The following is a 15,423-nucleotide window of genomic DNA, read 5'->3' as shown; positions in this document are numbered from 1 at the left end:
GTCGATCACCTTGCAGTATTTAGACAACCACGTATTCATACTCGTCAGTAAGCAGATAAACGTTTTATTAAGCAATCAGAATCGAGACAAGGAAGAAATTGATCATTAAAAGTTATTTATTTTGTAAATTTGCTTTCTTATCTCAATTCTGATTGGGTAATATTGCATTTGTCTGCTTACTGACGAGTATGAATACGCGGTTGTTTAAACACAGACAACTCCACTTTAGTCAACAAAAATCCATGATAATTAATTTTTATCAAAACAAGCAAGCTCGTTTTGATTATGATATGCTTCAAGTTCAAAATTCAAGCTTAAAATAAAAATAAAACGCGTTCTAACTCAACCATTTTTCATTACAATAATTTGTGCCCATTGTTATTTATACGTCATTTTTTACGATCGCTTTCGTGCTTAGTTAGAGCATTGAAGCGCAGAGAAAAACATAAAAGTTGAGCTAAAGTTAACTAAAGAGTTTTAAAAAAAGATAATTTTTATTGCAAGTTTAAGCTCGTTTTGACTATGCTATATTTAAAGTTCAAAATGGAAGTTTAAAGTGAATATAAAACGCGTTCTAAAACAACCATTTTTCATTACGCTGACTTCTTGTGCTGTTTTCTTATATATACGTCATATATTACGATCGCTTTCGTGCTTAGTTACAGCATTTAGGCGCAGAGAAAAACATAAAATTTATAGCTAAAATTAATTAATTAGTTCAAAATAAAGGTAATTATTATTAGCACGGAAAAATGACTGGAAGCAGAAACTGTAAACTTGGCTTCTTTATTGGATATGCATTTTCATGCATGTTATTTTTGTGTTATCTCTCGACAACCACAGAAAACAACTACCAAAAACTGGTTAGTTCTATCCAAGTTATTAGTCGCATATAGAGACATACTTTTCAAAGCTCCCACAAAATTGAGGCTATCGACCATTTTACCTTGGAAAATTGCGTCGATCACGGCTTCCATTTCGTTTGATTTTTTTTTTCATCGAAAACAAAAACTCATTTTTAAATTTGGTAGATTTTTTTGCAAAAACTCTCAAGCTCCAAGACCCAACAATAAACATTTTCAAACGCTCATTGTAAAAGTTTTATCACTCTGGCCTTTGTAAACTTTGCGAAATGTTGAATTTAATCAATCGGCTAAAATTAAAAATCACGTTCTAACCGAATTTCAGGGCAAACTATTTTAACAGAAATTTTCCGAAACCTTTGTTTTAAAACAAATTTGTTATTTAATCAAATTAAAAAAGAAGGATGTATTTTGTAACGTTGTGTTTGGATCTATAACAGTTTTTATAGTTAAAAGTTTTTAAGTTTTCTTTTTCATTCAAAAATTTAAACAAAAGTTTGAATATAGATACCTGTTTATGTGTATTTTCATATTTTTCCGACCAATTTCAAAATATGGAGGAACTTAGTATTCGTGTGTTTTAGTATTCGTGTGTTTTTTTTCCTCGCAAAATCAGTTACCACAACTTATCATTGGAATGGCTCGAGAGATATATCATAAAAAACCCTTTTAATCGAGATTCAAAAGACATTTTAAAAAATTGAAGAAGTTTTGCAGTGTTGAGAAAATCAGTTCAAGCTAAAAAGGTGGGCTTGCAGGTTTATAATAGCTTATTTGAGCTTATAATACGCCGTGAAAACTTAGTTTTATTGGAGTAAGTTAGTTTTTGGAGTTTTTTATTGCCATTCTGCGAATCAAAACTTCAAAGTTCAAAAAAATGTTCAGAAAAAAATTGGAAATAATTGAAATATTTGTACAATTTTTTTTTCGTTTTTCTTGCCATTCTACAAAAAATGTTTATAAATTTCTTCATTAACTAGGACTGTCACCGCTTCTGCCTTATTTCTTTGTTGTTCTTGAGGTTTTTTATCACACCACGCAGAAAACACTATCTTAATTTAAAAAAATCGTATTTTTTAAGACAATAGTAGGAACAATCTGTGGTACTTGCATAGTAACCTGTTATACTTGTGTGTAGTTGTAATTTTTCACTCTAAAAATGAAAAACTATTTGCAATTTTCAAGTGTCTGTCTAATTTTAATATTGATTTCTAGTGCCAGATTTATGAAAAAGAAGAGTCATTGAAGAATGGTGAGAGATGTTATATCAAAAAACCAGAACTTGGTTTTTGTTCTAAGATATAAAATGTAAGCTCCTTAGAAACGCTGAATAAATCTATTCAGAAAAAAAAGTTGCATCGAAAAACAAAACTGATTTATTCTAAACTAAAGTTTTGCTAAATTTTATGAAAAAATCAAAGCTAACCTAGCCAATTTCCTTCAGAAGTAGTCCCAAAAAGACAGAACAACGAGTCGACATGAAAACAGCCTTAAAAACGAAATCACAAAGACAAAAGTGTATCAAAAAGTTTAACAATCTATTAGGAAAAACAAGACAAAAATTAAGTATGGGTAGTATCAAATAATTGGTGTCCAAAATAAATGAGCTTTCGACAAAACCAATTTCAAATGAGGCAAAAAAAGTATGACAGAAATTTTATCTGGTCGCAGGATGAGCTTGCAAAGGGGACTTGAAAAAGCTCTACGTTTTTAAGCATTGTTGGAAAAAAACTAATTCAGACTTATTACAATTCTTGAAAGCATTTTTGACTGTAATTTTTAGAAAGCTTACAACCAATGTTTTCAGACACACAGTTTGCCCCGTTTATTAATTTTTCTGGTATTTATTATCATAAACGAATACAGTTTCTAATGCTGTGATCTCAGATTGCCTCCAATTTTTCTCATCGTTTTACTTTTTTTAAATTAGTGTTTAATTACAAAGCTAGAGAAAAAGAAACCCAAAAAAATTTGGGCCGAACTCCTTCGTCAACAGAAAATGGAGTCTTGTTACCAAAAATGATTCGTACCCTAGAATTTAAAACACTTGATACCAAAATTTCCTTAATTTGTTTCTAATAGGATCCTCAATTTAACGAAACGCAATAGACATTCTTCGTCCTGCGCAAAGTTTTTGATACACACTCTCATCTTTTTGTTGGTTTTTAAAATTATTTTTATTTATTTTGAGAGATTTACAGTTTCTTTTGTGAGATTACAGATTCATCTTGGCATTTTCAAAAAATAGAAATTCACTGTTTGCTAACTGGCTGCGTAAAATGTCTTGAATGAGACACAAATTGATGAATAATTCCATAGAGTTGTTTGAACTCTGGCTGTTACAGAGAAAACAATAGCAAAGTTCGAAATGAAAATTTTTCAAATCATTGGCAAAAAAATGTTCTGTAAATTGTTTAAAGTTGTTTCTTCAGGTTTATCAACATGCTCGTATGCATCCTGGTTTGAACCTAGAGATCTACTTAACTTTTTTGATATATCTAGTTTAAAACAGTTTTCATTATTTTTTGTTTGAAAGGTATTAGCTCATTTCCTGGATACCAAACGGTTTTCCAAAAGTTCCCCTTCAGTTACTTTTTAGTGGCACTCTGCTTGAAAAATTCTGAATTTTTTTCGAGGCATATATTCAATCATACACACTATTTTAGAGGGGGAACTCGCGCTAAAAAGTTGCATTTTTTTGTAAAAATAAAAAACGTTTCCGAAAAGGCAATTTTTGACCGGTTCTTATCACAAGTTTTTCAAACGTTTGGCGAAAAATCAATTATGTCGGCATAAATTAAAGTCGACAAAAATACGGAAGGTTTTCAAAAAACGCCCCTCTTCCTGCAAAAGTTTCTGCACAAGTCATCAATTTTAAGCAAAAAATTTTAAGCAAGAAAGAAGATTTTGTAACATGAATGATTCTCAAGTTTGATTAACACAATTTGATAGTTGCCAGAACAATATTAGGAGTAACGCCAAGTAGATCTCACAATAGCAATTGACCGGTCAACAGTAAACAAGTCTCTGGATATCATCAAGCTCAAAACCACCTCAGAGCTGGCAAAACTGGTTCTATATAACTGCAAATTGACTCAATACTTCAGAGAAAACTTTGGCCAGACAAACGCCACGTTGGACGATAAACAATTCACAAATGCAGTTGAGAAAATTGCACCGGAAGCAAGAAAGAAGAGACCTGGCGTCTACTATCGAAAAGAAAATACGTACGTCACTCAAATCATTATTACATAAAGGATTCGTATTTATAACCGATCTGCTGACAAAAAAACTCAGGTGCCATTTAAAAAATGCCAAAAATGCCAGTGTTGTTGATAAGCTAGCTCTTGGTAGAATTAATTAATATCAATTCAATAAGAAAAGATTGATGAACAGAGTAATTTGGCCGCATACGCTGCGCATTATTAAAAAATTGGAATTTCCGCACTAATTAATTATCCCAAATATTTTAAATTCCTTGTCTTCACGGAAATTAAGACGAAGCTGATATAGTTGTCTAACGCTCGAAAAAGGCACCGAGTCCAAAAATTCCTCCATTTTCATCGAACGTCGGAACAAAACGCACTTAACAATCAAAAAGGGGACGAATCGATTTTTGCTCCGACCATTGAAAGTTAGATCATATCAAACCTTTTTCTGCCATGACTCGAAAATCATAAGAAAATTCTGAATGAAACTACTCAGTGTTGGAAAAACCGATTCAAAATTTTTTGTTTTTGTTCCGCCTTTTAGGGCAAGTGAGGAAGATATATGTTTGGGGATTGGGTTTTAACTCAACCCAATTTTCAAAAAAAAATCTTTCGAGCCTTAATTTTTGTGTTCACAAAAGCGTCACTTTAATTTTTACGGTGGCTGAGAAACTAATTGAACTAAAGTGCTTGTTTTATACTTCGATGCTGAAAGCTTAAGGCGCCTTATTTATGCATGGCAAATTATCCCGCACTACAAAATTGTTCCAAATTAAATTGCTGCTACCTCGTTGGTCTTTTTAATTTCATATAGAATATTATCAGCCAATGATTTATAGTTTGTTAATATTTTGATTAGGCAAAAACTATTCGAGACCAGTTAATGGCGGTCGGAACGGAACATTCAGGGCTCTGACTTGATGCGAGCTGTCTTGTTCTTTTTTAAAATCCCCGCACACTTTTTTTAAGTTCAAAGTTACAGATTTCACATGTATTTACACACAATTAGTCCAATTTTCGAAGAAAGTACAAAATATTTCCAATTGGAGCGGTTTTCAAACGATTTTGTATTCAGTTAATTTTCGAAAGCAACTTTTTATTCAAAAACAAGTGTCGTCGGTTATGCCTAAATCAATAACGTTTTACGCGTTTGCATAGTTTTTTCGTCACTCCACGCACAAAAATTGGCATTATTTCGAAATAAGTAAAACAAAAAAAAACTAGTAAATTTTTCAATAAATGTAGTTTTTTTTTATTTGCCCCCGGCCTGATCAGTGCAGGACCAACCGTCGGGGAGGGGGAGATGTCATCCATTTTTGCCGCAGCCGGTCCCACCTTGAGGAGGCGGATCACACTGGGACCCCTCCAGCCGTGACCGAAGCGGGATTCGAACGCATGACCCTCGTGTTAAGAGAGATGTGCCTAGCCCACTTGAGTGACACAATAATGTAGTCCGAACCAGTAGCGGACATAGGGCTGGGGCTAGGGGAGAGACGAATGTGTGTTCCCCTCAAGGATTTGACCACATGAATACCCAAAGGGTCCCCTCTTTGGTTCTATCTTAAGACCTTCATTTTTGACTGGCTGACTCTCAAATTTTTCTAAGCGTGCCTTTGACCTGCTAAAAATGTTTATTGTAGTACGCCATGGTAATTTAGTGCATTTGTTTCAGATATTACTCATATTGCTTGAACTTCAAGTGTGCCAGTAATTTTTTAATCTCTCTACTCTACCAGGAAAAGACAGTTCCCCCGAAAAACCATATTGTCAGTGCCTTCATGGTCATCAGGGAACCCATGCACATACTTCTCTCCGGTAAGAATCATGAACCTAAAATAAAGATTTCAGCCTCCTTTCTCGGCTAAGTTAAGATGTTTTGAATGTTTAGCGCGTCGTTTTTCTTATTTCGCCCAATATTAGATTTCTTAAAGTATGAAAGAAGACAACAAAATGCTCCAATCTGATTGATTGAAAATAAATACAACAGTAGCGCGTAGTTCCAGCAAGTCGTACAGCTGGAAAATGATGCACTGTTATTCTTTTTTGAGCGGAATAAGTAAAAAGACCCGTTTAGTTAAGTAATGGCTACCGACTGCCAACCGCTCAAGTTCTGAAATTGGTATTTGAATTGGTCATTTTATATGATTGCTGTTGTCTTTTCTGTTATACGGCCCAAAAACTGTTATACGGCCCAAAAACTCTTCACACAACTTTTTGCTATCTGTGGTTTGGTGAACAACATTTGTATCACAAACCAATTTTTAAATAGTTATCTTAGATCAGATCAATTACATCCAAGAACTCAATGTTCGCGTTTATTCCGATCAAAATTTGGCTATTTTAATCAATCACACTAACAGTTTCTTCTCTAAATGGGTCTTCGCATTTTTTAGTGGACCAGCACTAGACAAATAGTGATGAGAACGAAATTTGCTTAGATTGCATTTTATTATACAAAATTTGGATGTTTTATAGCATAGAACGTCTTACAAATATCGTAGCATAGAAAATTCGGATGTATAATAGCGTAGAAAGGTCTTATAAAGAAAGGTCGTAGCATAGAAAGGTTTAAAATAAAAATTAAATAATCTCAAATCAAATTTTGGTTCTTTATGCAGAAATAATGAAATTTTCCATAATCAAACAATATTTTCATTCATACTAATTTTCAAAAAATTTTCTCTTATTTTGGGCTGCATAATTTGCGCATCATGAATTTTTAGTCGAGGCTTAAAAAAATTACGTATTTTAAGGTAAGGTTTTGTCATAAATTGCGCTCTACTAATTCTAATAATATAAATTCAATTCTAATCATTTTTTGTCAAAATGCAGCCCAGTTTGAGAAAAATGTGCTTCAAATGTTGCTTTTTTTGTCGGGATAATTTAAATCAGCGCTGTGGATATAAAATAGGCATAAATCTTTTCAGTTTAGCCAACAATAGAGCTCCTTCTTCAACTTGGATTGCAACAGATCAGTTTCTTCAAATTGCTTAAGACTGATAAGTCAGAAGAATTGATTATCTGAGGGATTCGACTCTGTGACCGACCAATGGGTTCATCTTTGGTCTAATTTCACGCCATCCACTTTTGGCAGACAAAGCCTAAAATGTATCATAAGGGCGAATCTGGTTCTAATTCATACTAAATTAGAGTGGGAACTGCGCGCCGAAACAACTCTTTTTTTTTTATTCAAAGCTTTTCAAGAAGTTCCTTAAAAACAGCATTTGTTTTGCCTTTTTTTCGAAACATTCTTTTAAGATTACCAGATATGCCTTCTTTTTTTAAAATTCATATAACATTACCAGATTTGCCTTCTTTTTTAAAATTCATTTAAGATTACCAGATTTGCCTTTTTTTAAATTTATATCAGAATACCGGTTGCATCCCTTCGCGAAAAAATTACTAGTTATGCCTCTCTGCGAATATATAATTCATAATTCAGACATAACTCTTGATTTTCAGCCTACTTGAATAAACTGTACATATTCAGAGATCAAACGCAATTCGATCTTTTCACGCCCTTGGCAGAAAACATTGCAATTTACGTGAAACGCAGTCACAAGACCTCGTCCAATCTCTACACCCAACCACTCACTTCGGCACGACCTGGAAATATTAGTTTTCCAGACTTCGTCGATTATGTAATCCACATGTATCTTGTGAACAACGGCAAAATTGCTAGTTCTGAAGTTCCGACGGAGGTCAGCTTCAAGGTAAGCATTTCCGACTTGCTTTGACAACAAGGGCGAGGGTTCTGGAATGAGAGTGCGCCCTCTCACCTTACCTCAGAAAATGTACCACTCGCAACCCAACCCGTCGGTGCCCTTATAGTTTCTTTTCGCACCAATTTTGGACAAATGAACTTTAAAATTTGTCCAATGGCGTCTAGGGTATCAAAGTTTACAAAACGTTACTAAAATTTTTACTGCTATTTGACAAAAACATTCAGCTTTATAACCAGAAATTTCAAAAGAAGCCCAAAAAATTCCAAAACCTTTGTTTGTGGCGTTTTTTGTCTACATAGCAGCTTTCCAGTGTTTCAGGAGACCTTGGAAGATCTTTTCTATAGGTCGTGATGATTTTCAGGAAACGTCTTAAATTTTTTCAGGCTCAAGATTACTTTTTCAAAAAATACCCACCCCTCGACAAACCAAACCCGCATTGCCAATTTTCACGTTGAGATTCATTTAAATCAAGTTTTATATAAACTAAAAATGGTTTTAATCGATGTATAATGACCGTCAAAATCAGTAACTTTGATTTGCAAAAACAGTGGATTGCATTAGTTATTAATAAAAAATTATCCTCATATAAACAAAATTGAATGTAATCATTAAATCAAGAGTGCATAAAAATAGTTTTCTAGAAACACTAACTCCCTATTTGCTTTATTTAACTTGTTATACCAAGTGTCAGGCAATTAATATCTCAATTACAGCAGTATTACTAATTTAGATTAGTCAATATTGTTAACCAAGAGCACGAATCGATTTTTTAAGCAAAAAATGAAAAAAAAATTACAGTTCGCAGCTCTTATTTTGATTCAAAACCTCATTCACGTTTTTTGGCGACGAGATGGCGTGCTTCGAATAACTTAAATAGCTGAGATTGTTAAATTTGTTCGGTAGATTTATTTCAGTTCTTGTAATCGAAAAAATCTCAATTATTGCCTGTGCAATATCAAAGACCAAGAATGTTCATTAACTAGCTGGCTCGAATATTCGGTGGCAGGACAATCTACCCTATTCCAAACTACCCTATACCATTCTACCCTATGCCATTATACCCTACATACCAATCTACCCTATACCAATCTACCCTATACTAATCTACCCTATACTAATCTGCCCTATATACCATAATGAGGTATCATAATGTAATCTTTCAAAGTCCTAATTAGAATCGGAAAGATACAGCACGTGTTAATTCATTTGAGTCTAAATTTTTGGACTCAATTTTGAGTCTTTCACTTAAGGGCATTGTTCTAAAGACTAAATCGCAATTAGAGCCTCAAAATCTGAAATTTATTTCAATTAACAAGTTTTAATCCCAAATTTTCAAAATCACGTACAAGAATGAAACCAAAACTACGTCATTATATCAATTTTCTTTGGAATAACATCTACTAAAATGAGTCAAATTTCTTGGGGTTTATCCCAACAGAATCGGCGAACGCTTGTAATCGGTGGCCACGAGTTTACGAAAAAACAGGCTGGCTTTTACCCCCCCTGCATTTATGCACTATTGCCCAACAAAGCAGAACACACTTACAAAAAGCTACTGAAGGGGTTATCAACCATCACCGAAAACACCGAGCCTCACCGCATTCTCCTCGATTTTGAACGTGCAGCACTGAACGCTTTCGCTAGTCACCATACCGGAGCGTTGCTGAAAGGCTGCTATTTCCATTTATGTCAAGCGTTCAACCGGAAAATAAACGAAGTGGGCCTGAAGCGACTGTACGAAACTAATCATGATCTCAATTTGTCATTGCGCTTAATTCCAGCCCTTAGTTTCGTACCAGCTGAAATGGTTAATGCTGCTTTTGACTTGGTCATTGAGGAAATCGAAAACGTGTCGGACAAATTTGATCTTGACGACAATATCACTCAAAAACTTGATGAGGTAGCCTCATACTTTCAGCGCACCTACATTAAAGGCGAAACTATCGGAAGGAATTCTCGCGAACCTCTCTTCCCTATTTGTATTCTCTCGCGCAATTAAGTCATTCCTAACTCAGTTTATTTTAACAAACTTTGTGAAATTTTCAAAAATTCAATTTAATTTCTAAAAAAAATACACTTTTTGAGGTTCCCGTGGCCGTAGAGGGCTGAAATTTTGGGAGGTAATAGAGGCCAATACCAAAAGAATTTTACCTTCTCCCTCACCCCGCCCCCCAGTACCGCCTTGGCCTGGTACTGGGGGGTCTACCCCTCCTTTTGTGATCAACTAGTCAAACCCTCAGTAATTTTCGAATTTCATTCAAAATTTGACTTCTTGGTGATTTGATCTTTCGAGCTTTTGATTTTCAAACACAGGCATTATCCGCTACGCTATGTCGACTTGATGTGATATGACTTTTGTTTGCTTAAGAAATAGCCGCAACGCTTTTCTGTAGCAACATTGGATTAAAATTTCTGTTCGTTCATGCTTTGAACTCATTTCCATTTTGAACGCGCAAGTTTTACGTTGCTTTGATATTTTGTTCACGTGCGTCAATTATTCTTTGATCATAATTAATGGTTCTTTGATTTGTTCGGAAATATACTGTTTCGGATTCTTCAAGAGGATTGGGTAAGTTTCAATTGCTTTAATTATAGGGTAGAATGGTATAGGGTAGATTGGTATAGGGTAGATTGGTATGTAGGATAGAATAGTATAGGGTAGATTAGCATAGGGTAGATTGGAATAGGGTAGAATGTCATGGAACCGAATATTCTTATTGGTACCTAAACAAAGTACCTAATTCAAAAGAAAAACAAGACTGCTGAATTTCCGACTGGCTTTTAAGATCTATGGAGCAATGTTTACTTTAAAAAAAATTATGAATATTTACAATCAAAAATGAAAAAATATATATATATATTTTTTTTTTTGAGATTTTTAAAATCATCTCCCTACGCGCCATATAAAGTAAACAAGACTGCTCGTATCAAGGCGAAGCCCTGAAAGTTCCGACTGCCTTTTAAGGTTTATGGAGCAGAATAACCTTTAAAAAAACTAAAGTCGGAGAAATAAAGAGGTTGATAGTGTATAGCATATCTTTGCTAGATATTTACATTGTAGCAGAATTAGTTGTTACAGAGTTTGCACAGTTTGCATCAGTATGGTTTTTGTTCCAATTTCGTTGGAAAAAAGTGACGAAATAATTGGGCTGGGGTGGTTTTTTCAATCCAGGCCAATTTCAACTTTATTTATACAACTTTAAAAATATTGACGTCCTGTCTTCAAAATTAAATAAATATATACTTTATCCGTGATCTTTTTCAATAAGTTAATAGGGTTTGAAAATATCAATTTTGTCTAATTTGGAACATTTAACGCGCGAAAACGATTTGATACTAATAACGCAAAAGCGTCAACTTAATCCCCTCATAAATCGTTTCAAATTGAGAAGAAACAAGACTGCTGGTATCAGGGCAAAGCCCCGAATGTTCAGACTGCCTTTTAGGATTTATGGAGCAGCAGTAATAACATAAAAAAATTAAATGAAAGAAAATAAAATGAACATTTTTTTTCTAAAATTTGAAATTTTTTGTGAAAATCATCCCCCCCACCAGCCATATAAAGTACAAAAAGATAGATTTTGCTCCTTGTGATAAATCAATTATGGCAAATAAGAATCCTTCAATCCACTTGGAACGATTTCTAAGACGAATTAAATCTCCGCTTACACGTTAATAGCGCGAATTATATCGGTTAATAGCGCAAATTGGTCAAAATGGCCAAAATGGCAATCTTTAAACCCTCATAACTTTACGACAAATAATCACAGGTGAAATATTTTTTCAAATTTAAGCTCAAGACAACAATACCTTTTGAATGACAAAAAAAATTCCCTCCAAAATTTCTAGTTAAAAAGTCGAAATTTGTCCGAAGTAAAAAAAAAACCCACCCCGAGCTTAAATATTCCGTTACTTTCGTATCGAAAGTCGGAACGAAAATGTTTGATGTTACTATTACGCTACTATACGCCGAGAATCAAAATTTATTCAATTGATTTAAAGAAACGCTTTCAAAGAGGTTGAAGGGCAGTCGGAATATTCAGGGCTTTGACCTGATACAAGCAGACTGGTTTGTTTTCCCTTTCCTAGCTCCTTCACCGTCTTCACTCTTGTCATTACGTAATGAACAAAATCTAGCTGCAAAATCCAAGTCGAATTTTTAGTTAAAACTGTACGAGCAGGGTCAATACTCAACAAAACCTTGTTATATAATTTTGTGAGTGAATTTTGAAAATTTGTGATCAATTTTTTTGATAGTTTCAGAAACAACAGAACCAAAGACGTGAAAAATTTTGAAGAATGCAATTAATAATTGTAATTTCTCTTTGTAGTTTTTTTAATTTTTAGGACGTGTCCACTTACACAGTTTGGCTACATTGGGGATCACAAGTAGCTGATAGATGCCTAGTCTGCGCGCAAGTCTTTCAAGACATCATCATGTTTGAGAACTTTGAACAACACCTAAAACAAGTGCACCGAAAGTATGCTCCAATGCTCTTCAAAAACAAAACACATCTTCCCGAGATTATTGAGAGCCAAACGACTTTGGAGTTGAAACGTTTTTACGACCAACTGACCGACTCGCAGTTGTCATTTCTAGGCAATGTCATGTATAAATTGGACTACACTATACTGCCTTATAATTGGAACGAGTTCTTGCAATCGATCGGACGTGAACATGTTATGAACTATATCTTTTAAACCATGCGCTGTGATTGAAAGAGGCTGATCAAGAGAACTGATCAACATTTTTTTTTCATATCAGTTTATGTATAATTTTCTGTTTTTTTTTTAAAATTTGTTACAAAATTTTATGAATATCAAAAAAGCGATCTAGCGAGAAAAAGCTAGATAATATCTGTTTTTGGCACCAAAATTTTGCGGCAAAAGGCAATTTGGCAGCGCTATGTGTACTAACTCTAGGTAGTTGGGCCATAAAAAATCAGTCAAAGCTGTTTTTCTCCAACAAACAAATGGGCTGCAGAAAAAATACAAGTTGCCGGCTGCTAGAGTGATAAGTAATAGTCGGGTTAAAAGAAATTGCCGGGTGAAAGGTTGGTTGCAAGGAAATACGCAAATGAAAAGGTTCTTGCTGCTCCAAAAAAAAAAACAAATTTGACTGGCGAAAAAAGTGAAAACTTTTTCTTTTTCGATTATAACTTGTCAAAAATCTTAGAGCCACCACGTGTACCCTTTGCGCAGTTTTTTATTGCAGATTTTTGATTGAAACAACTTTTTTGCTGTACATGATTAATTGAATTCATCAATTCGCACCTACCTCATGACTTTATCAAGAAATCTTTCTGTATATAATGAACTTCTGATTTGTAATTCAAAAATTTTTTCTACAATCTGTTTTAATTACAACAAGACTGTTGGCATCAAGTTGAAGCCCCAAATAATGTGACTGCCTTATAAAGTGTAGGGAGCAGCACTGTTCGCTTAAAAAAATATGAAAATTTCAAAAAAAAATAGTATAAAAGGACAAATTGCACTTAGAAAATATAGCCTGCTTCGGCCAGTTTGGAACAATTTGTTTATAAGACGTATGAAACCCCACTTACGCATTATTCAGGCGAAATTATGGCGCGTCAATTATCCTTTCAAAAGAATTGTTTATAAGACGGATGAAACCCCGCTTACGCATTAGTAATGCGAATTTATTGCGCGTCAATTATCCTTTCAAAAAAAATAGTAGGAAAACTTGCACGGCTAGTAACGTACCATTTAGAAAATATAGCCTGCTCTGGCCAATTTGGAACAATTTGTTTATAAGACGGATGAAACCCCGCTTACGCATTAGTAATGCGAATTTATGTCGCGTCAATTATCCTAAATAGGCCATATTGGCTAAAACTTAAACCCCCGTAAATTTATAACAAGACTGCTTGTATCAAGGCGAAGCCCTGAATGTTCCGACCGCCTTTTAATAATTATGGAGCAGTAATAACATTTAAGAAGTTGATGAAAATGAAACAAAATGAAATTTTTTTCTTCTAAAAATTGAATTTTTTTAAATGAAAATCATCCCCCCACACGCCATATTAAGTACAAAAGGACAAGTTTCGCTCCTTGTAACAAATCAATTATGGCAAATAAGCTTCTTTCAACCAAATTGGAACGATTTCTAAGACGGATTAACTCTCCGCTTACGCGTTAAAAGCGCGAAATATATCGCGCTTTAATTGTCCCAAATTGGCCAAAATGGCAATCTTTAAACCCCCGTAACTTTACGAAAAATGATCACACGTAAAATATCTTTTCAAATTTAAACTCAAGACAACAATACTTTTCAATTGATTTAAAAAAATTCAGTCAAAATTGGCTTGTTAAAAAGTCGAAATTTGTCCGAAGTAAAAAAAAAACCCACCCCGAGCTTAAATATTCCGTTACTTTCGTATCGAAAGTCGGAACGAAAATGTTTGATGTTACTATTACGCTACTATACGCCGAGAGTCAAAATTTATTCAATTGATTTAAAGAAACGCTTTCAAAGAGGTTGAAGGGCAGTCGGAATATTCAGGGCTTTGACCTGATACAAGCAGACTGGTTTGTTTTCCCTTTCCTAGCTCCTTCACCGTCTTCACTCTTGTCATTACGTAATGAACAAAATCTAGCTGCAAAATCCAAGTCGAATTTTTAGTTAAAACTGTACGAGCAGGGTCAATACTCAACAAAACCTTGTTATATAATTTTGTGAGTGAATTTTGAAAATTTGTGATCAATTTTTTTGATAGTTTCAGAAACAACAGAACCAAAGACGTGAAAAATTTTGAAGAATGCAATTAATAATTGTAATTTCTCTTTGTAGTTTTTTTAATTTTTAGGACGTGTCCACTTACACAGTTTGGCTACATTGGGGATCACAAGTAGCTGATAGATGCCTAGTCTGCGCGCAAGTCTTTCAAGACATCATCATGTTTGAGAACTTTGAACAACACCTAAAACAAGTGCACCGAAAGTATGCTCCAATGCTCTTCAAAAACAAAACACATCTTCCCGAGATTATTGAGAGCCAAACGACTTTGGAGTTGAAACGTTTTTACGACCAACTGACCGACTCGCAGTTGTCATTTCTAGGCAATGTCATGTATAAATTGGACTACACTATACTGCCTTATAATTGGAACGAGTTCTTGCAATCGATCGGACGTGAACATGTTATGAACTATATCTTTTAAACCATGCGCTGTGATTGAAAGAGGCTGATCAAGAGAACTGATCAACATTTTTTTTTCATATCAGTTTATGTATAATTTTCTGTTTTTTTTTTAAAATTTGTTACAAAATTTTATGAATATCAAAAAAGCGATCTAGCGAGAAAAAGCTAGATAATATCTGTTTTTGGCACCAAAATTTTGCGGCAAAAGGCAATTTGGCAGCGCTATGTGTACTAACTCTAGGTAGTTGGGCCATAAAAAATCAGTCAAAGCTGTTTTTCTCCAACAAACAAATGGGCTGCAGAAAAAATACAAGTTGCCGGCTGCTAGAGTGATAAGTAATAGTCGGGTTAAAAGAAATTGCCGGGTGAAAGGTTGGTTGCAAGGAAATACGCAAATGAAAAGGTTCTTGCTGCTCCAAAAAAAAAAACAAATTTGACTGGCGAAAAAAGTGAAAACTTTTTCT

At 34.2% G+C, this 15,423-nt stretch overlaps 1 protein-coding gene across 5 annotated transcripts; it reads left to right on the top strand.

Moving 5' to 3' along the window:
- Positions 1 to 541: 541 nt before the first annotated feature.
- On the top strand, positions 542 to 13,109 carry LOC134851670 (uncharacterized). Of its 5 annotated transcripts, none has more exons than XM_063867872.1 (6): positions 542 to 863; positions 3,296 to 3,323; positions 3,880 to 4,090; positions 5,745 to 5,887; positions 7,535 to 7,785; positions 12,145 to 13,109. In XM_063867872.1, exons 1-6 carry the CDS (start codon positions 753 to 755, stop codon positions 12,496 to 12,498), a joined length of 1,098 nt encoding a protein of 365 aa, XP_063723942.1. In that variant the 5' UTR covers positions 542 to 752; the 3' UTR covers positions 12,499 to 13,109. The 5 variants fall into 5 exon arrangements, with proteins under 5 accessions (XP_063723942.1, XP_063723933.1, XP_063723925.1 ...); XM_063867863.1 differs by having other exon boundaries at positions 3,862 to 4,090; XM_063867855.1 differs by having other exon boundaries at positions 3,850 to 4,090.
- Positions 13,110 to 15,423: the final 2,314 nt, after the last annotated feature.

This window comes from Symsagittifera roscoffensis, chromosome 1, assembly GCF_963678635.1.
Source record: "Symsagittifera roscoffensis chromosome 1, txSymRosc1.1, whole genome shotgun sequence".
Classification (NCBI taxonomy): domain Eukaryota; kingdom Metazoa; phylum Xenacoelomorpha; order Acoela; family Convolutidae; genus Symsagittifera; species Symsagittifera roscoffensis.
This window is presented reverse-complemented; position numbering and strand designations above follow the sequence as displayed.